Raw genomic sequence first — 18742 nt, 5'->3', positions numbered from 1 at the left:
TGCTGTACATTTTGGGTGAACTATCCTTTTAAATGTGTGTGCTGTATAGTGTTCATTGTTACTGGAATACTTAATCATGCATCTCACTGTCATATGTTGTTGATAGTTGAATTTGTGATGTAGAACTGAACTATCCACTGTGCCCACAATGTTTCGTTGCAGTGGTCATTCCTTTTAGCATTGGTCAGACAGTGAGGTACCGTGTTTTTTGTCCTACAGTGGTTCTTGTTTGCCCATGAAAAGAAAGAGACTTTCTTACTTGCCTTGGGAAACAGCACTCCAGAAATGTATCATATTGTGAAAACCATCCCACAATGCACTAGGACACAATTAGAATGAGGTCTAAAACCGCTTGCATTCCTTAGGGCCTCCTTTTCAAATTCGTACTTATTGCATTTAATTCATTTAAATAATATCGACAGGGCTGTTGGAGTTTATGGGGAGATTTTGTCTCATCTTAAGAGCCTTGAGCAGGGATGTCACAAAATGCAATGAAATGATGTCACACTCAAAATGCAAATCCCATTAAATTGCGCTCTTGCAAAAAACGAGTAAAAAAACGGAAAGAAATTCAAGATATCAAATGGATTTATGAGCTCAAGGGAAAAAAAAAGTATCCCAAGACTGAGGGCTTGACAAAACAGCACAATGAAAGCGCTGGGGGGTGGGGAATAAAGATGGAGTAGCTTTGCATATATTGTAAATATGGCTCCACAACACACCCAGAAATGAATGTCTTCTATTTCATATAGGTTTTTTTTGGAACAGGCTGGGTGCAGCTCGGTTGGTGTATGAGGCTGTTCATTTTTCATTTAAATAGCTTTTCCGGGCATGCACGCTACTGCTCGGAGGCGCAAGTCCATTGACTGCTAGTGTGATGGAAGTGAATGGGAGATGTAAAAAAATAGGACAGCATGCATTAACTTAAGATATGTTACTATGGTGATTTATTGTTGAAGTGAATTTTGCCTAAACACACACCGTTTGTCCTAATGTCTCACTTGCACTTTATTTTTCTGCTCGGATGCATTTTTGCCCCGACCCAGTGCCCGCAACCAGTGGTTGGAAAAAAATTACGTTCATGCTCATGACTCTGTGGTCCTACATCTGAAGACTTTCTAAAGGCGCTTTCGCAACGGAGGAACCTTTTCATAGCTCCTAGAACTATTTAGGAACGTATTTAGTTCTAGGGACTCCTTTTGGCTTCTACTTCAGAGAAGGGTCTAAAACAGTTCTATAGGAACCATCTGTGTAAGTGTATGCTGATTGACCAAGCACATATGAAACACCAGCTACACAGCATTTTTAAAAAGCTGTGTAAAAATATTTACTTCACTTGGAAACTTGGAAAACAGCTATAACGGCATTTAACTGTCTGCAGCTGATATAGAACACTGCAAGGTGTCATGGGAGTTTGTCAGATTTTCATGCTCTTTCAATAGCGTAAATTGTGTGATGATATTCCATCTCTGTTATCGCAAAAACTCACAAGACACAACGAAAAAAGCTCAGAACATGGCGTCCTCCATTCACCTGTTGTTGATGTTTGTAAATGCTTGCGAATAAAGTCATTGTTTGCCACTTCATAATTCCTGCTTCCAGTGTGAATGCAACCAGAAAATCGGCCAAAGGGAGAAGTTGGTCCTCTCTGAATGACCCTTCTGGCTAGTTCCTAGAACTACGAGGTGCGAAAGTGCCTTATGAGGCTAGATCCATGCTAGAGCTGGCGTAATCTCTAGTTACCTCGAAATAGGCATCCCGGGGTAGAAACAGAAAGGCAAATGGAAGAGAATTAGTTTAGCTGCTGTTCATAATGTTTCAAGCAAAAAATATGTTTGTGACTTTTATCTGATCTAACTGGGAACAAGGGTCTGAGATTCATTATGTGAATGTTTGGCTGAAGGATGTCTTTAATCTATATTTAAACAGAGACAGTGTTTGAGCCCCAAACATTTTTAGGAAGATTATTCCAGAGTTGTATGATATATATATATATATATATATATATATATATATATATATATATATATATATATGAGAGTAAATGCTCTCCCTCCTTTAGTCAGGTAAAGTCAAGTCACTTGATATTTATATAGCGCTTTATAGTAGGAATGTGCCCGAATCTGAATCAGTCAACGGACACACCCCCAGCATTTGAGAGCAGAGAATACTGCTTTTTTATTTTTAATTTGTAATTTTGATTACTAAGCCTGGGTGGTTTATAAAACATTTTTCTGTGGTTGGAAAAACTCAGAACATATATTTAATATTGCTTAATGATAACAGCACAGTGGAACAATATCGTTGGACTCACTTTCAAAATGATTTTTCTTCAGCTGATGATCAATAAAAACTAAGGCTGAACGATTTGGGAAAATAATCTAATTGCGATTTTTTTCCCCAATATTGCGATTGCGATTTAATATGCGATTTGTTTTGTAAAGATTTTTTTATCCTCTTTTTTCCCCAACAAAACGTAATGAATTATTTAAATATGACCAACACAATATTAGATGCATTTAGTGTGAAATGTTCTTTCCCATAGGCTGGGCCTATTTGTTATAATTAAATTAAAACATGTATGACTTGAAATAAATGACATTTTTATTGAACTGCTCGTTGCAGAAACATCTATGGCTTTGCCACTGTGCATTTCAATAATTTAAACAAAGGTATGCGCACTTTGTAAACACTGTGTGCAAAATTTACAGTCTGAAGAAAAAAATAATTAAAAATAATAATTATCTTACTGCTCCAAAGTCAGTAACATTTCACACAACTGCAACAGCATTTGCTTTGAAAATATTTAGTAAAATCAAAATAAATAAAGTTATAAATAAAAAAATGGAGAAATGCACTTTTAAATTAGACAAAAACTATTTGAATATTATAATTTGGAATAGATCAACCTCACTTATCAAGTACACAACAATAACACACCACACAGACTAAAGTTCACTACGAGTATGGCACTGCCAGCTATAATGATCCAACAGTTTTGTTCTCAGTGGCTCACAGGTTTTTTGCTAAGAAAACCAGAATATTGACTTTTGCTGGCTTCAAGGATGAGCGAGTGCAAGTCACAATATTCCCTCCTGTGCTAAAAAGACGCTCTGAGGGAGCGCTTGTGGCAGGTACACAAAGATACTTGCGGGCCATGATGCACAACTGTGGGTAGCTGATCTTGTGCACCCTCCACCAAGCCAAGGGATCATCTTCTCCATCAATGGTAGGAGTCATCAGGTAATTGTTTAACTCTGCCTCTGCGACATCTTCAACAGGCAAAGAAGGAGAGGCTGCACTGGTCTTGAAAAAACTGCCAAGAGACCTCTTCGCCTTTTCCCCCAAGGGCTGTGCACTTTGAGGCATCTGAACAGTTTCAGTACGAGACCTCTTCTCCTATTAGATAAAAACAACAGCCATTAGTTTTCCAGTTAGATTTTACAGAAAAATTGTGTTTTTGTGAAATACATAATTATCATTTACCCGATGATATGTACGCTGTGCTAAGTCTACCATCTCTGTCTTCAGTCGGGTCTTGATAGCAGGGATGTTGTCAGTACTGATGTACTGTATTTTGAACCTAGGGTCCAGGAAACAGGCAACATCCAAAAGCTCCTGGATGTTTGGGTCTCCATATTTATTATTGAGGTATGCTAGGACTTTGGTTTTTATTGATTTAGTCAGGTCAGTGTCCTCAGCATCTTCAGCCAGGACTGATGTGGCAAAAAGGTGAAGAACTGGCTTGAGGTAGGAGATGCTCACATACTCCTCTCCAGAAAGAGCATCAGTAAATTCCAGTAGAGGATGCAGTGCCTTGTGAATCGACTCCAACACATCAATATCTTGCCAGGTTGGGATGAGGGAGCGTGCATATCGATCTCCAGACAATACCTGAGAAATGGCTTTGGCCTGTTCAAGCACTCTAGCAATCATCATTTCTTTAGATCCCCATCTTGTTGGGCACTCCGTTATGAGGTTGTGCTCAGGGAGTTTGAGCTCCCTCTGTGCCTCCATCAGTGCTGCCTTCTTCTTCCAACTGTGGGAAAAGTGTCCCACCAGCTTCCTGCACAGTGCTGTTGCCCTTGACACTCTGTCATCTTTGAGTGCATTTTCTGAAAGAAATAGAAAGTAGTGTATTACACACAATTAAATTTGAGTTTTGTGATTCAAGGCTATCACTATTACACACTCACATTCTCTGTCATTCTAAAATGCACACATCCACACCCCTGTCCTCTCTCTCTCTCTCTCTCTCTCTCTCACACACACACACACACACACACACACACACACACACACACTTTTTGTGTTTATTTAGAACATGTAAAAAAACAAAAACAAACAAAAAAACAAAAATGCAGGTGGCCATTCCACAACAGACATAAAATCAAAACATAATATTTCAATTTACATATTAGAAAAGGAGTGGGAGGAAATATTAATTTAATGAATCCCCAACTACACATAATTTATATATTTGTATCCAGCTTATTACTAATCGACGCATCTCTCTCTTTTGCGCGCACGCACACACACACACACACACACACACACACACGCGCGACATAACTTACCAATGGCAAGATGTAATCTGTGCCCAAAACACTGGAGCCTCGTCCATTCATTAAGCCGCGCAGCCAGAACCATATTTGACGCGTTGTCCGTCGTGATGCAGACGTGATTCTCCTCGTGGAGATCCCAGCTGGCAAGCCCTTCTCTCAGGCCGGCTGCAATATTTTCCCCTGTGTGGTCGTCTGGGAAGTAGGTAGTTTGTAGGCAGCGAGCTCTGAGGTTGAAATCTTCATCAATAAAATGGACTGTAAGACTCTGGTAAGGCTCAGCTGTGCGGCTTGACCACATATCTGTAGTGCTAGCAAAAAACTCCACCGTTTTAACCTCCGCGGCGACTTTCTCTTTACACTTTTTGTACAGCTCCGGTATGGCAGTCTGACTGAAGTATGTACGGGAGGGTATATTGTACCGTTTATCAAGCGTATATGTCAATGCCACGAATCCAGGCTTGGTCATCGTGCTGAGAGGCATCATATCTTTGGCTATGAACTCGGTTATTGCCCGAGTGATTTCCCCGTGCCGTTTTGAATTACGTTCATACGGAGTGACACTTTCGAACATTTCGGTCAGTGATCCCTGTCTTGAGGTATTTGGCCTGTCTGGCGCACTGGTGCTCGGTATTTTGGTCATACAACTGTCATACATTGATTTGTGGTATTTTTTTAAGTGCTGAAACAAGTTTGTAGTGTTACCCCGTGAAGTCGCAACGGGAGCACGGCATGCTCTGCATAACACCTGAAGCTGTGCAGCATCTTCTTTTTTGAAACCAAAATAGTTCCACACCACCGACGTGCTGTTCCTCTTTGAGATTAAAGTCGCAGCTGTGTCAGTTACTGACTGTTCCGTCGAGGCAGAGGCCATTGCGCTACAGGTTAAAGATGAACTGACAGGATGAAAAGTTGTTGCAGCCGAGTTCTCCGCTCTTTCGCTCGCGTCACGTGCCCACCTCAAATCGCGCACGTAGCGATTAGAAAATCGCATTTTCTCATATCGCGATATTATCGCAAATGCAATTAATCGTTCAGCCTTAATAAAAACACTGACAGCCAATCAGAATCCATCCTTCTGTGCATGAGCATTTAAAGTGGCAGGTGGCATAATTGCAGCACATGCTTATAATAAACAGAACATTATTGTGCCTTGGTGTGGACCCTAATAAAGTTATCTTCTTGGTGTGAACTTCTTGGACTTTAGTCTTACCACAACCCACTCACTCAACAGAGCAACAAGACCATGATTCACCTCTTCTGACATCCCCACAGAGCAGATATTAGGATTGCTGTGGTCATGTCTTGCTCACTGAATAGTTTTGTATTGATCCCAGAGCATGCTGTCTTACTACTCATTTCCTGTCTTTCCTTTGGGGCTGAAGCCCACAGAACCCTTTTTCCCATTTCTTCCTGCCACTGAACAGTATAGCTCTCATTCTTAAATATAGATAATACTTTTTAAACAATCCTTCTTCGCCACATGCACACACACCAGTACAGCTGTGTCTCCAGCTGCTCACCCGTACACAGGAAGCAGTGTGCCACCCCCCGTCTGCCTGTACTAAAAGACCTGTGTTGTTGTTTTTTTATGTGGCACAGCTGAGGTGCTGACTGGAGTCCCTGTCCTGGCCTGGAAGAGGCAGCGCATGCTTTTCTCTTTCTCTCTCTCTCTCTCTCTCTCTCTCTCTCTCTCTCTCTCTCTCACACTCACTCACTCACTCACTCACTCACTCACTCACTCACTCACTCACTCACGCACACACACACGTTTACCTAAATGTAAAAAAAAAAAGAAATTGTATGTCCTCTTTTTACAACAATCCTCATTTTACATTTTATTTGAACAATTATTTTTAACTTCTTGTTCTTTGTCTTTTCATGTCTTTCCCATCTATCAAACTTCCAAAAATGATTTATAGAACTTCAAACTTGCATGCTTTGGTTTATATATTCCAATGTGTATTATGAAATGTTTTGTTAGTTGTCTAATGATTTGAAGTTAAACATAAGGAGACCTCAGCTGAGTCAAGAAAGGCATGACATCTGGATAATGCAGCCTATTTTATTGCTTTAATGTTTGTCTAATTACAATCTCAGAGATGCACTCAGTAGCCAGTAGGTCTGCTGGCTGGAATTTCTCACAGTTTATGTATTTTTGGCACAGTAACTAGATGCATGGGATCTGACTTCCTTGTTTCATGTGAATCTAATCTTGCACCTCTACTGTAAAACCTCATTAGTCCCAAGTTCTTCCTTATCTCCAGTCGGGACAGGCTTCTTAAATCTGTGGCTTTTTACTCAGCCGAGCTCTGTTAAACCTTAAATGTATCAAAAAGCTGCTGTCACTTTCTGGTTCGGCTCAGTTCTCAGATGACAGACAGAAAGCCAGGACCTTAAAGCATTACTGTTTTTAGAAGTGAAGTGACTACAGTCACAAAATAGGAAAAAACTAGTTTAAAATGACAAGAGAGTGAGTAAATAATGACGGTTTTCATCTGTTTTGCTTCCTTTAAAGCTCAACTTTAGTTTTCTTTTTTCTTTTTTTCTCAAATCTGTTTTTTGATATTGTTCACTTCATATTTACTACTGGCTTGAACAGTCAGCCACTATGAAAGCAAACCCCATTTGCACAAGTACAAAATCAGTAAGTCATGTGCACTGCTTATATGTAGATAAAAAAAATATCAAATATCAAAATTTCCCAATCGGATTGAAAAGATTTAAAAAAAAATGTGTGTGTGTTCACACTGCTCAGAAAAATGAGATCTATGTCAGGCATAGACAATTGGGTTGCCAAATGCTGTGAACTTGTGTTCCATCTCAATATGATCTTCTCCTCTGGTCATTTGCATCGCTACATCCTCCTCTAATTGGCAGTGGTTTCCCACCCAGTCCTTTTTTTGTTCTCCTTGTGATGAAGTGCTTACTCTCTGGCCTGCATCAAATGAGCAGAAGAGATTTTGGTAATTGCTCCACTGGGTTTGGAGTTTGTGAGGTGTGGTGATGGTGGTAATGGCCTAGGCCAATTTGATCCATGTGTGTATCCTGTTAAACTCCAGAGCTGTGTGTGTATTTGAGTATGTCTTTTGAGGGGTATTGAGTTACTCTCTTGGCCTGTGAGACATGGCATTATGACTCGTGTCTGTATACACAGCGGCTCCATTAAAGTGCCTTTGGACTCAAATGTGTGAGAGGCAATTAAAGAAAGATAAACAGCAGGCTTAGGAAAGTGGTTGTCTCTCATGTACCAGTATTTATCAGAGGCCTTTGTGCTGACCAAAGACTAGACTATAGTCTCCTCCTGCTTTGTCTTCCTCACTTGTTCTTGTATTTTACCTTTTAGCCATTTTCTTTTGATCTTTGCAGCTTTGAACACATTTGATCCAGCATGATCTATTTTAATGTTTTTTATCCATCCACATTGTCTTCTGTTTTTAATTGTTGTTGTGGTTTTAAAGTGGTTTTGTTCTGTGCATTTGTTCCCGTGGGACTCTCTTGACACTGATTTGGATGGTAGTAATTATGGTTGGAAACTCAAACTAATTTAGTGTTTCCATGTTTCCATATTTCAAAAAATACTGGATTCATATGATTCATATTTATATTTATGACATTCGGTTTTGTTAATATAAATAAATGGCAACTTTCTGTCATTTTTAGTGAATTGGTTGGTCCAGATCACTATTGGGACTGTTTTGGGAGTTGCTTTTATTGTGTGGATTTTATTTATAAAAAATGTTTTCCAGGTTTTAATATTTTCAGTCCCCTTCCATTGCATGGGAATCATGTTCTGGTCAATGTATCCCTGCTGAATTATTTTTATCCTCGGTGGGGATAAATTTACCCCCCCCTCAAAGTGATCAGTGCTACTACATTAGTGGCTAGACGGATCACAAAACTTATCACGAATCCGTGGTTTGATTAAAGTCAATTTTATTTTAAAATGAGCTACTTTGGCTGGCTCTGATATAGCTGCCGCTCAGCCTCTCTGTATTCACCACTCCTCAGACTTGCTGATACTGAAAATGTCCCTGATTGGTATATTATGTTGCTTCTAATTCTATTTTAATTCTATTTTACAAGCAAGTATAGCCGACATCAGTCACAGCACAACCACTGACTTTATCGTATGTGTATTTGATTTCATTAGTGCAGATTAATGTTTGAGAGCTGGTTATGTAGTCTTAATGGACCGCGTTTCAGTCATTGTAATATTCATTCCATTTTCTGACAACAGAAACATTAAAATATAGTAATAAAAACAGTTTTATTGAGGATTAAATTAAATGGCTAAATTAAATTGCAGTATGTGAGCATAGGGAGGCAATACAATCCGACGCACTTACGGCATAAATATGCTAATTAGTACATGACGTCATCTAGTTCATGTTCTCATTATTTATTTTCAAAACATCCCCCCCCCCTCTGTTTTTTTCACAAATCGCACCCTGATTATATTGATGTGTAGAATATTTTCAGTTTTATAGAATTTTTATATTTTGGGTACACTATCATCAAGTTGTTCCGAACCTGTATGAATTTCTGTCTTATGCTGTACACAAAAGAAGATATTTTAAGGGATTTTGGTAACCAACCAGTTACCAACAGTTTCCATAGTATTGAAAAAAATATTATGAAAGTCGGTGGGGACCAGAAACTAATTGGTTACCCACATTCTTCAAACAATCTGTTTTGTGTTACACTAAAGAAAACAAAAACTTAAAGGTTAGGTATAAATTGAGTGAGCACGATGATAGAAAAATTCATTTTTGAAAAGTGGTTTAAGGTTGTATTATAATTATTTAGTGTATTATATATATATATATATATATATATATATATATATATATATATATATATATATATATATATATATACAGTACAGACCAAACGTTTGGAAACATTACTATTTTTTATGTTTTTGAAAGAAGTTTCTTCTGCTCATCAAGCCTGCATTTATTTGATCAAAAATACATAAAAAACAGTAATATTGTGAAATATTATTACAACTTAAAATAATAGTTTTCTATTTGAATATACTTTAAAAAAATTATTTATTCCTGTGATGCAAAGCTAAATTTTCAGCATCATTACTCCAGCCTTCGGTGTCACATGTAACATCCAGTCTATCACATGATCATTTAGAAATCATTCTAATATTCTGATTTATTATGAGTGTTGGAAACAGTTCTGCTGTCTACTATATTTGATGAATAAAAGGTTAAAAAGAACTGCATTTATTAAAAAAAAATCTAATAATATATATTCTAATAATATATTTTCTTTACTATCATATATATATTTTATACATATATAGAATTTATTTTTAATAAATGTAGTTCTTTTTAACCTTCATCAAATATATTAGACAGCAGAACTGTTTCCAACACTCATAATAAATCAGAATATTAGAATGATTTCTAAATGATCATGTGATAGACTGGATGTTACATGTGACACTGAAGGCTGGAGTAATGATGCTGAAAATTCAGCTTTGCTTCACAGGACTAAATTATTTTTTAAAAAGTATATTCAAATAGAAAACTATTATTTTAAGTTGTAATAATATTTCACAATATTACTGTTTTTTTCTGTATTTTGGATCAAATAAATGCAGGCTTGATGAGCAGAAGAAACTTCTTTCAAAAACATTAAAAATAGTAATGTTTCCAAACTTTTGGTCCGTACTGTGTGTGTGTGTGTATATATATATATATATATATATATATATATATATATAGGACTATTATACCGAACAAAGTACTAAATAAGAAGGCTACTAAAAGAATTAAGGAACAAATCCCTTCACTAAAAATAATAATAAACAATTATAACTGGCTCAATGTGATTAGTTTATTTTGGCTAATTAGCAGGACTGTGGATTAATGCTGCAGAGTTTAAACAGTTTAGTGAACAGTTTAGTGAAGGTCATTGTTGTCAAAAGTATAGGGTTCCTACGGATCATGTATCAGAAGCTAGATTGTGAAATAAAACTTTTATGCAATGCGTTACTCTCTCATGTTTAGCACCCAGAGGGGGAAAAGTTAATCTGGTGTACTGTAATAAAGTACTGTATACTGGCATTAAAATGTAACTCTGATACATCCTCCTCCACAGGAGCGAGGGATAGAGAGAGAGAGCACGTATTGTTAGAAATTTATAGTGTTTTATATGTGATCCATATTTAATGCTGCGGAGCTGATGGCAGGCCAGAGCTGGTTATTCTGGGGAAGTCAGCTGTGACCCACATGGAAACGCTACTTTCATCAGCCGAGCTCAGAAAGAGGAACAGGCCTGACATGAATGTTCCAGTTAAACACCTGAAATGTCACGGGATGTAATATGTCATATGAAATCTTCATCCTGCTGAAATAAGACTGATGGTTCATGGTCTAGCAGGCTGTTGCTTTCATCCGTGGAATGACGGGGTTTAAAGATTGACCTGTCACTCCAGGTGTGCTGGAATTGCAAAATAGACCCTGCTGACACTCTTACGAATGTAATCCCTGTTTGATCACATTTCATAATTATATACTGTAAAGACTTTTTCTTTGACATAATGAGACTGCATTGTTTACTAACGAACATAAATGACTCTGTGGAGTCTTTTAGACTGTTCCTATACTTGCCAGTTAAAAGGATAGTTCACATAGGGAAATAATTCAATATCAATATGTATCGCGATATAATTTTTTTAAATAACGGTGATATGATTTTTAAACACATTTCCGATATTTCATTTTTTATTTGTTTGTTTATTATCTTTGGTCTAGAGCTGAAACAACGAATCGATTTAATCGATTAAAATCGATTATTAAAATAGTTGTCAACTAATTTAGTCATCGATTCGTTGCTAAATAACTTTTATTTGCCGTAAGCGGCTCATTTCGTGCATATTTCAAATCTGCGGTGACCAAAGTGTGGCAGTAATGAGCCACCGGAGGTTTTACTCAGCCAGTACAGCAGGAGAAGTAGCGAATAGCCAATAGCTGGCCTCGTTTTATGTCACGTGCTTCCCGAACAGCGTCTCTGCCATAGACATGTATAGAAAGCCTTTCTGTACATGTCTATGGTCTCTGCAGCATTCAGCAGGATGTGGGAGTACTTTACTTTGAGCCTTCAAAAAAGAAGAGTAACCTGTAAACTCTGCACTACTGAACTGTTTAAGGGGACGTTCACATATCGCGTCTTTTGCGCGCTCAAGTTCGTTATTTCCAACACCGCACCGCATCGAGTTAAAAACATCTCAACTTTTCAGAATGCAGCAAGCGCATCGCGGGTCATGTGACAAGAACTAACCAATCAGCTTCATCCTTTCCCGTAACAACGTTAAAAGCTCAGTCAAGATGAAAGGAACAGCTGATCATAGTTGTATATGGATTTCCATTTTGAAATAAATTTAGTAGCAGAGCTACTGCAAGCGATTTTTTGAGCTGCAAATCCATTTATTCTTTGCTGAAATTTCCGCGTCTTCAAGGAGAAAGCACGTCATGGTTGCTTAGCAAAGGCATACGCCTCAGGGGCGCTTCTGCCCGAGTGCTTTGGAAAGGAGGAGAAAGCGGCGCGCCTAGCGTTTTCCACGCGTTTTTAGGCACGATATGTGAACGGCCCCTAAGACTTTTATTTGTGCAGATTCTCCAGTACAATGTCGTTTGCAAATGTTTAGTCGTAAAAGCTGATAACATTGCTTTTTAACAGTTAACATTTAAAGCTTTACAAACATGTTCTGTGATCAGTTTGTAGTTTACCAGTTCAAAATTCAGTCGTGCAGCCTAATTATGACTGAATGACAGAGGTAAATGTTTAAAGATATTTGAAATGCACTTTTTTTTCTAAGTATTCACTGCTCTTTTTCACACAGCAGGTTTTTTGTGTGTGTCCAATTTTTTTTTCTGGACAACCTTCTGATGGATTTTACTTTAAATTGTGAGTTCCATTCAGGTTTCATGCCATTGGCACTTTTTTCGAAGGATTGTTTACAATTTCACAGCAAAAGCTATAAAGCTGTTTCCCAGTAAATAATAAAATACAATGCACTGCAATTTTATTCTGTTTTATCCTTATTCTTCGTGAAAATATGTTCTGAAAGATTCCTTAATAAGCTTTGTCCGGGATGTTAAACTACTTTAGGAGCTCTAAGGACTGCCATGGTGAAAACATTATTTGATATCTCCTTGTGAAATTTGCTAGAGTATGGGTCAGTGTTTTGATTGCAGAAGAGTTCGACAAAGGATTACTAACACAATAAAGCAACTCCAGGTATATTTTTAATGAGGATATGACAATGCAAAATGGTTAAAATCTCTTAAAAATCTATGCTGAAGGATAAAGACCCTTTATTAATAATTTACTTGGGGAAAAAATGGAAAAAACTAAAATATAAGCACATAAACCGATTAATCGATTAATCGTAAAAATAATCGACAGATTAATCGATTATCAAAATAATCGTTAGTTGCAGCCCTACTTTGGTCTTTGTGTAAAAGTGTTTATCTGCGTTTGTTATGGTCAGATATGTATGAGGAAGTACACAGGAAACGCATCACAGGACGACAGGGCGGGATGAGATGTACAATTTGATTGACATTTTTACCAACAAATCGGTTTCTGTCTGAGTCACAGCGCAAGCACAGAACAGTGTAAACACAGAGAGCTCAGGGAGCTGCTAAACTTCATCAAATCACGTAAACCAGTGGAAAAGTAATATAAATTATGATTCTGTCTGAAGAAATATGAAGTAAACAAAAATAAATATATCTATATATCTCCATGTAAGTGCATCTTTGGACTATATTCCTTTATTGATGCTGTTCAGTGAATGTATGTCAACACAAATAAACTGCTGCTGACGTGACTGAATATGAATGCGTTGTGAATTTCTGTTCAAAATGTGACATAATACAGATTTATTATTTTCCTCTCCTGACATAAAATACTAAATTACTGTTGCTGCAACAATGTTTTATCAAAACAGTGGTCAAATATCAAAGCTAGAGTCTTTAATCTTTTTACTGATTGCACAGATTGTCCAGAGTATGATATTTAACGTGCTATGAAAGTGAAAACAATAATCTGGGGCCGTTGACTATCTTTGACAGCAAAAGGGTGTAATACTCAGATAACTTGCAAAATAGTAAAACCAACATGACAAAGAATTGTGATAAAAAAACAAACAAAAAAAAAAACATTGTGATATGATATTTTTTACATATCGCCCACCTCTACCCTTAAGCCATCCCAGGTGTAAATGACTTTCTTCTTTTAGATGAATAGTAAATAGAAAGAGAAAGCGGTTTCATCAAACTAAACTCACATTATTGCGAGATCAGCTTTGTTCAGATTCCTAACTCATCTGGATTTAATATTTTGGCAACATGTTGTTTCATTGCTTTTCAGTTATACTTCTTATTGTCATTTTTACTGGAGCTTATGGCAAGAAATACCTTGAACATTTGGATTTCACCATGGTAAAATAGGCCTACTTTCCAGCTGAACTGTTAAAATAACAGCACTACCCCTTTATACCTTTGTTTTGCAAATGCTGTGATCACTGCAGCTTCTCTTCCAACCCAAATATGTTCATCTGGGATCCCGCCAGAGTCTTCATACAGGTAGTGCTGGGGTAAATGCAGTTTTGTTCGGAAAGGCGCTTGGATCATCGCAAAATGGCGTGCAGAGTTTGTTCCACTAATCTCTCCCATCTTCATATATCTACTGCATTGATTGGAGGTGTCAGTCTTGAAGAAATTAGGTTTGCGCATCTGAACACTCCCTCTATAAATATTAAAGCCGTTTCAATCTGTGACATTTTTGTGAAAAAGTATCTGGATTTTCTTTGTCTCTGTGAAATGTGAAATCAGCCAAATGACTACTTAAATCTTAATATGTGTTTTCTTACCAGACTACACATTTGAATTTTTGGCGCTCGAATTGAATGTTTATTCACCAATTCTTGTCTTAAATATCTACCATCCTTCAAAACATAAACCTGTGTTTTTCTGAATTCAGAATTTGTTCAGCTGTTATTTAAACTGGTGATTTTAACCTCCATGTGGACAATCAAAATGGCAACAATACTGTTTGTTTTATGGAACCTGTTTGTTTTATGGACCATGAATAATACAACACATATGCATGGTCATAATTTAGACTTGGTTTGTACTACAGGTGTGACTGTTGACCAGCTTGAGTGTACTGATGTGTCATGTATAAGAATAATAACATTATAAGAACAAACTTAATTTGCTTTAGAAAAATCAGAGATATTGACTGATATCGACAGTTTTATACATAGGCCTCAGATTGAGTTCCATAATTCTTTGCAAAACCAGAGTATTATTCAACGATTATTAGTACTGGGGTTTCCAATCCATGAGCTTTGTCTAATACAATTAATAATATAATCCAACTAGGTTAATTGCCTCATCACAGAGCAGTGCAATGATTTTTTAAATATTTCTCATGTAAAATTGAGAATATTTATAATACTATTGCTTCATCTGAATTATTAGACCTCCATCCTTTTAATTCCCCTCTTTCTCTGTTTTCAAGTTGTACAAGTTGTACCTTTTCAATCAGGGTTTAGGTCTGGACACAGTATGGTCACCGCCCTATTGAGGGTAATTAATGATCTGGTTTAGTTTTAAAATGGTTAAAATCATATCTTTCAGAACGCACTCAATTTGTCTATTCTGGTGCAAACAGATCTCAGACTGTTCCATTGTGACAGGGTGTCCCTCAGGGGTCGGTATTGGGTCCCACTCTTTTTAGCATGTGTATGTTGCCTCTTAGGGAGATTATTCAAAAGCATTGTCTGGGTTATCATTGCTATGCAGATGATACACAGATTTGCATTAGTACTTAACCTGATGTTACAGGCCTGGATGAAACAGAACTTCCTACAGTTAAACTGTTCAAAAACTGAAGTTCTATTGATTGGCACTTCAACTGCTGTAAAAATTATGTAATCATTTTAAATTTACAGTGGGTGATTGCCAGATTCTCCCTTCTGTGCAGGTATTGAATTTGGAGGGGATTTTGGTACACAGCTGACTTTTAACATTAATTTTAAGAATGCTACTAAATAAGCTTTTTATCAACTTCGCAATATTGCACATGTAAGGCCGTTTCTCTCTATGCCTGATGCAGAAAGGGTTTATCATGCCTTTGTAACATCTAGGCTTGATTATTATAATTCACTTTTTGCAGGATTACCTGCAAATTTGATTAAGAGACTGCAATATGTGCAAAATTCTGCTGCTCGTGTTTTAACTTGTCCACCATCCTGCAGTCACATCACTGATGTGCTTTCTCAACTACATTGGCTTCCAGTTCAATCAGGCGTTGATTTGAATGTTCTTATCTTAACTTATAAAGCAGTACATGGGCTGGCCCCAGAGTATATTTGTAATTTGGTCACTGTGTCAACACCATTTCGGTCTCTCCGCTCTGCTGGTCGTCTACTCTGTACCAACCTCATTGTACACTCAAAACTATGGATGGGAGGTAATTATCTTGTGTTGCTTCGAGGTTGTGCCTCTTCCTATCAGGAATGCCTCAATTTTTGATTGTTTTAAGAAATTACTCAAAACATAGTGAAGCATCAGTGAAGCTTTTAAGTCATAATCTTACAGTAGTTGCTGTCGTTGTCATTGTGTTATGGAGTAGTGTTGTTCTTTTATTGTTGTTTTATACTGTTGTAGCACCTTGAGTGTTAGAAAGCAGCATTACAAATATAATTTATTTCATTATAATTATTTTGGACTTTTGAACACAAACACCCACCCACTGCCATTATAAAGCTTGGAAGAGCCAGGAAAATTTTTAATAACTCCTTATTTGATTTCTCTGAAAGAATAAAGTCTCATACACCTAGAATGGTTTGAGGGTGAGTAAATCATGGGTTAATTTGAATTTTTAGGTGAACTATCCCTTTAAATCATTCTAACAGATGTATGAGCGATTTCAAACTTGGGAGTGCATGGTGGACTGCGTAACAGTCAGTACCATTGCAGTAACAGTTAGTACCAGTGGTCTGTGTTGACAGGTAAAGTCTGGTTTTCAGGGGAAATGTCTCCCAGCTTGTCTCTGAGTTTTAGACTTACAGTGGCTCTGAGGACTTTGGCACAGTGAAGTGAAACTTCAGCAGACAGACCAGGGGTCACATCTTCACTAAGGGAGATGGTTGAAATGAGAATACCAAAAGTAAGGGTGACACAGATAAGAAGTGCAAAAAAGGGTGATAACAACCATTTTCGGCCTGGAATTCTTTATTTATAAAGCACCTTAAAAACAACACTGTTGACCAAAGTGCTGAACACAGTCTATAAAAAACAATAACATACAACAGAATCGCAACAAAAAATAATAAAGAGATAATAGGGGTGTAACGGTACGCAAAAATCACGGTTCGGTACGTACCTCGGTTTTAAAGTCACGGTTCGGTTCTTTTTCAGTACAGTAAGGGAAAGAAATGCAAACATTAAACTGCAGGTTGTTTATTACTATAAACTTTTTTTAACAATTTGTTTACAATTTGTATTTTTTTTAAATACTTTTTAATAAAATATATATAAAATAAAAAAAGAAATACAATACTGCTGCAAAGTTCTCCACTAAATAAAATAATCTTAGTCTCAAACCAATATCATATAATAAAATATACCAATCCCAGCTTGTAGGCCTGCTCATATTTAAAAAATATATATAACTCTTCCAAAGTGTAAAGTGCAGCATGAACAATTTCAGTTTTTAGACCTGCTCAGATTTCGTTATTGCGTTGGCCCGATCGGAATTAAGAGCAAAGGTCTGTTTAAATGCTGACGGGAACTGCGTTTGAATTACAATCGTTTTTTTCCTAGTTGTAGTGATGTTCACACTCTCGTGATGCTTTTTGAAAACCTTAGGCCGGTGACACACTAGCATATTGCACCCGTCAAACATAGTGTATTTTGCCGTCAATACTGTTGACCGTGTCCTTTATCAGTAGGCTTTATATTTATGCTCAACATGAAGTATAGATATTGTTGTCGTGAAGACAAGATTCTGGTCTGTCGGCGGTCTCCCTCTATGTCACCTACAAAAGGAGCAGCACGCCAGCGCCGCGTCAGGCACGATTCTGGTGTGTAAAGACCCAGAAAACGCGAAGCAGGTGTCACGCAACTGACAAACAGCAGAAACGCCACGCTCACGCCACGCAGCCAGTGTGTTACCGGCCTTAGAATCAGCTGCAGGGCGGGATTTGCGCTGAAAGCGAAGACTTCCGCTACTTAATATGTTCGTTTGGAAACACGAAAATGTATATGTTCCGCAAACAAAATATTGCATTCGGTACACACGTGCACCGTACCGAAAGCCCTGTACCGAAACGGTCCGGTACGAATACACGTACCGTTACACCCCTAATAGATAAACATAAAATTAAATGCAAAAGTAATACAAAACTAAAAGTCAACCCTCAAACTGAGGTAAAACCCAAAGAAAATAAATGAGTCTTAAAATGGGATTTAAAAACAGGAAGAGACTCAAATCAATATGATGTGCAAAGACAGCTTATTCCAGAGTCTCGGCGCCACGGCAAACGCACGGTCACCTCTGGATTTTCGTTTGGTCTTGGGGACGACCAGCAGTGCCTGGCCAGCCGACCGGAGCAAACGAAAGGGGGTGTAGGGCACGAGCAGATCAGACAGGTATTGGGGGCCAGGCCATGCAGACATTTAAAAACAAATAAAAGAATTTTAAAATCAGTGCAAAAGTGCACAGGGAGCCAGTGGAGGGATTGGAGGATGGGTGAGATATGGTCAAATTTTCGAGTTCCAGTTAAAAGACGAGCAGCTACATTTTGGACTAGTTGTAATCGTGACATAAGTGATTTGCTAATACCAGTGTAAAGTGCATTACAATAATCTAAACGAGTGGTGATAAAAGCATGGATTAAAATTTCTAAATCATGTCGAGATAAAACCGGTTTAGACAACTAACGGTCTTGGCACGGCTTGACAACATAGTTGCCAACTCTCACGAGACAAATAAGCAACTGCAGCTTCAAAAACAAGCCCAATATTTTTTGATAATTTATAATCATCAATATTATTTATTATCAATTATTTATTACCAATAACTAAGCCTGCAACATATTAAACTGAAACTACCTTTTTATCTGAAAAGCAAATAAAATT

At 37.5% G+C, this 18742-nt stretch overlaps 2 protein-coding genes across 2 annotated transcripts in view; one reads left to right on the top strand and one right to left on the bottom strand.

Annotated features, from left to right (window-relative positions):
- LOC132152815 (immunoglobulin superfamily member 3-like) overlaps positions 1-18742 on the top strand; it is a 193183-nt gene that overhangs the window by 44643 nt on the left and 129798 nt on the right. The window lies entirely within an intron of this gene.
- On the bottom strand, positions 2368-5610 carry LOC132152421 (E3 SUMO-protein ligase ZBED1-like). The gene is made up of 3 exons (XM_059561189.1): positions 4578-5610; positions 3487-4115; positions 2368-3399 (listed from the first exon to the last, which is right to left on the bottom strand). The coding sequence occupies exons 1-3, from the start codon at positions 5554-5556 to the stop codon at positions 3013-3015; spliced, it is 1995 nt and encodes a 664-aa protein (XP_059417172.1). The 5' UTR covers positions 5557-5610; the 3' UTR covers positions 2368-3012.

Source organism: Carassius carassius, chromosome 11 (genome assembly GCF_963082965.1).
Source record: "Carassius carassius chromosome 11, fCarCar2.1, whole genome shotgun sequence".
Classification (NCBI taxonomy): Eukaryota; Metazoa; Chordata; class Actinopteri; order Cypriniformes; family Cyprinidae; genus Carassius; species Carassius carassius.
The sequence above is the reverse complement of the archived record's forward strand: the minus strand, read 5'-3'. Positions and strand labels throughout refer to the sequence as shown.

What these genes read in the sequence shown, in the direction of transcription:
- LOC132152421 (XM_059561189.1), bottom strand. Translation starts at nt 5,556, where the DNA reads ATGCGATTTTCTAATCGCTACGTGCGCGATTTGAGGTGGGCACGTGAC. An exon ending in CAGATTACATCTTGCCATTG is followed by an intron (nt 4,116 to 4,577) that starts GTAAGTTATGTC and finishes TATTTCTTTCAG; the next exon opens with AAAATGCACTCAAAGATGAC. An exon ending in CACAGCGTACATATCATCGG is followed by an intron (nt 3,400 to 3,486) that starts GTAAATGATAAT and finishes TTTATCTAATAG; the next exon opens with GAGAAGAGGTCTCGTACTGA.